This window comes from Contarinia nasturtii, unplaced genomic scaffold (genome assembly GCF_009176525.2).
Source record: "Contarinia nasturtii isolate CC-2019 unplaced genomic scaffold, AAFC_CNas_1.1 Cnas_scaffold_4505, whole genome shotgun sequence".
In the NCBI taxonomy this organism is placed as follows: Eukaryota; Metazoa; Arthropoda; class Insecta; order Diptera; family Cecidomyiidae; genus Contarinia; species Contarinia nasturtii.
Window position 1 is genome coordinate 1 of NW_022201796.1, and position 3,753 is coordinate 3,753.

The 3,753-nt window shown below is 37.6% G+C and overlaps 1 protein-coding gene across 1 annotated transcript; it reads right to left on the reverse strand.

Annotated features, from left to right (window-relative positions):
• Positions 1 to 24: 24 nt before the first annotated feature.
• Positions 25 to 1,873, reverse strand: LOC116351037. Its single transcript, XM_031783066.1, has 3 exons — positions 1,688 to 1,873; positions 857 to 1,599; positions 25 to 723 (listed from the first exon to the last, which is right to left on the reverse strand). The coding sequence occupies exons 2-3, from the start codon at positions 1,095 to 1,097 to the stop codon at positions 371 to 373; spliced, it is 594 nt and encodes a 197-aa protein (XP_031638926.1). The 5' UTR covers positions 1,098 to 1,599; positions 1,688 to 1,873; the 3' UTR covers positions 25 to 370.
• Between the last annotated feature and the right edge of the window lie 1,880 nt (positions 1,874 to 3,753).

Sequence of the window (3,753 nt, forward strand, 5' to 3'; positions counted from 1 at the left end):
GGTCACATAGATAATCCATGATTTTATTTATTTGGTGTTGTGTTTGCACCCAAATTCTTGAAATATCTCCTCATGTATCGTCTCATGTGCATTTTCACGATTAATTGCGCATTTCGGTCGTATTGTTCGATCGCAAATTTTAATACTTGGTCGGCATTTTCGAAATCCAATTTGGTTTCGATGTCGTTTTCGATGAGAAAATCACGAAATTCATTGTCCAGTATGTATGCTGGGGTATGGAGTGGGGTTTTTTCAGTGCTCTGAAATATTTGTTTGCATTGAATTTGGCCAAAAATTCACGACGAATTTCGACATCGGAACCATTGTCAACCAACCGATTCAATATGAAGTGCACATAAAGCGATGCCAATTAGAACATTCTCGAGGAATTGACCACAACTCGTTCAATTAAATCAGTCAGACGTTGTTTGTCTGGAAAAACTTTTTGTTCTAGGTCTTTATTTGGTGTTTCACCTCGTTTTGCTCTCATTTCATTTTGGCGTTTCAATGGCTTTTTTGTCGTTGTCGTTGTAGCTGCTGATGTTGATGCGGCTGCCACTGCCGATGTCGATGTGGATGGCTGTGGATTGGCATTTGGTGCATTCAGTGGCACTTGATTCACATTTGATGTTGGTCTCCTTCTCTTTGGTCGATCAAATCCCGTACGATTTGCTTTTCGGCGACGTTGTCTCGTTTGTTCATTTGTTCTCATTGTCGAACTAACTGTGAGAGCGGAAATTAAGAAAAAATCCATTTTTATTTCGTACTCAACAACACTGTTCAAACGCAATCGATTGTATTCAAGAAATTTATCGAAAAAAGTAGCAAATTTATTTTTTAAAAATAATAATGGTACCTGATTCTGATGCTTGACTTTGAGCTTGAGTTGGAACCACACCACTTGGTGAATTACTGATGGCATCTATTCGTGATCGTTTTGCAGCTGGCGAATGACTCGGCGAACGACTCTGCGAACGATTTGATGAACTATTTGATGCGCTATCATCGCTGTCACCTCGGAGAGACAATCCCAGGCCTCTTAATGATGCACGAATTTGTTTTCGTGCTATGACTACTGATTTTCTACGTGGTCGCATTGTCTCTTTTTAATTTTTAATTTAAAAACATATTTCATTTCATATAGCTACAGGATTTGAATTCGATTTGGTTTTTTTTTCACGTTTAAATCATGCGCACTTAAAAATTGGTCTCCCGTTTGGTAAGGGCTCTGGCCAATTTTAAAAGCAAACACGCAAAATTACTGTACTTTGCTGTGACAAACGAACGGAAAAAACACCCCAAGAAAATGCGAGCGTTCGATACTAAAAAAAATTTGTGTTGTCAGTACACTTAAAACAAAACTTTTTTGTCGATTTTTACCGAATAATAAATGTTTTAAAATCAAATTGTATCGAAAATAATGTTTGCGTCCGATCACTTCAATTGTTGTTCAATCAATGTCTGCGGCTGATGCGTATTTCACTTTGCTATGGCTACTAGTACTATATGTCTAATTTCATGTTTGCACAATGCACATGCACAAAGCCGTTAACGGTTTGTTGTTTTGTTCGAACGTATTGTTAGCACTATTGCGTAGTACTGCAACAAATTGATCACAATTAAATTCATATATCACTTTGAATATCAACAAAATTATGACAAATTTAATATTTGTAATTATTCATACCTTTTGGTTCGTGTTGCTACAAAATTTGAATTTGATTTTGACTTTTTTTCCCGTTAAATTCATGCGCAATTCGAAAATTGGTCTCCCGTTTCACATTGGCTTTGACCAATTTCAATCACTGTACTTTGCTGTGACAAACGAACGGAAAAAAACTTCAGGAAATGCGAGCGTTCGATGCTATAAAAAAAATTTGTGTTGTAAGCACACTTTAAACAAAACTTTTGTGTCGATGATTTTCTAAATAATAAATGTTTTAAAATCAAATTGTATCGAAAACAATGTATGCGTCCGATCACTTCAATTGTTGTTCAATGTCTGCGGCTGATGCGTATTTCACTTTGCTATGGCTACTAGCACCGTATAGTTCTATTTTCATGTTTGCACATGCCAAAAGCCGATAACGGTATGTTGTTTTACTCAATCTAGAAAACAATCGAACGTATTGTTAGCATTAGTGACAGCATTCGTTGTGCCTTGGTGAGTGTGTGTGTGTGTGATGCCATTTCATTTGTTAAAATTTCAATCCTTCTGCGGCAAACTGTACACATCTTGTTTTTCACTGGCTGGCTAAAATAATATACATACAAATTTATCAAACACCATCACCACTGCAGTATTCAAATCTACTCACCAAAATGTCTCTCTCTCTCCATCTCTTTGTGTGTGTGTGTTACTGTTCTCGTATGTTCGTACATTTGCTGCCCAATGTAATGTCGCTGTGACGTTGCTCTAATGTTGTTGTGTGAACACCCCGGCTCATCTCTCCACTACACAACAAATCAAAAATATTTGTCAGCAATTTGTTTTTTTCCAATGTGTGTGCGTTTGTGTGTGTTCAGACTATATAGTTTCTTACATTCCCAATGGTTTCTCAACTCACTCACTCACTCATGCATTCATTCGGCCAGACAAATACACACACACACACTCTGTGTTTCTATCGCACATACATTTCTGTTTCCATTATCATCATCGTCGCATCGACATTGTCATTTGAAAAATCGCATTGCACATATTATAGAATTAATGTGAATGACGATAATGGAACAGAATCGAAGGAATTCATCAGGAATTGGAGAGTAATGAAATACATATAGTACATACACAACGTAGTTTGTCGACAGACTGAATCCGATGGCCATAGATTGGCATTGAATCGATCCGCTTCCTTAATTTCTTCATCATCTTTTTCCCCTTTGATTGCCCATCGATTTACCAAAATCAATTCGACATGCATTCCAAGTCAAATTCTCCGACAGTGCTAGCGGCCTATAAATAATACATAAATCAATCAATCGCGCTGTAAAATGGTGCATTGAACACTGCTGCACTTACGGTTGAAAGATCTCACCGTAGGTGATGCCATGAATAACATAATCAAGATGATGAAGAAATTAAGGAAGCGGGATTTGATCGACCAAAGAGAAGGAGACCAACATCAAATGTGAATCAAGTGCCACTGAATGCACCAAATGCCAATCCACAGCCATCCACATCGACATCGGCAGTGGCAGCCGCATCAACAACAGCAGCTACAACGACAACGACAAAAAAGCCATTGAAACGCCAAAATGAAATGAGAGCAAAACGAGGTGAAACAACAAATAAAGACCTAGAACAAAAAGTTTTCCCAGACAAACAACGTCTGACTGATTTAATTGAACGAGCTGTGGTCAATTCCTCGAGAATGTTCAAATTGGCATCGCTTTATGTGCACTTCATATTGAATCGGTTGGTTGACAATGGTTCCGATGTCGAAATTCGTCGTGAATTTTTGGCCAAATTCAATGCAAACAAATATTTCAGAGCACTGAAAAAACCCCACTCCATACACCAGCATACATATTGGACAATGAATTTCGTGATTTTCTCATCGAAAACGACATCGAAACCAAATTGGATTTCGAAAATGCCGACCAAGTATTAAAATTTGCGATCGAACAATACGACCGAAATGCGCAATTAATCGTGAAAATGCACATGAGACGATACATGAGGAGATATTTCAAGAATTTGGTCGCAAACACAACACCAAATAAATAAAATCATGGATTATCTATGTGACC

Coding starts and splice junctions, on each gene's coding strand:
- LOC116351037 (XM_031783066.1), bottom strand. CDS start 1,097: ATGCGACCACGTAGAAAATCAGTAGTCATAGCACGAAAACAAATTCGT. Junction 724..856: donor AAGTCAAGCATCAGAATCAG/GTACCATTATTA, acceptor CCGCTCTCACAG/TTAGTTCGACAATGAGAACA.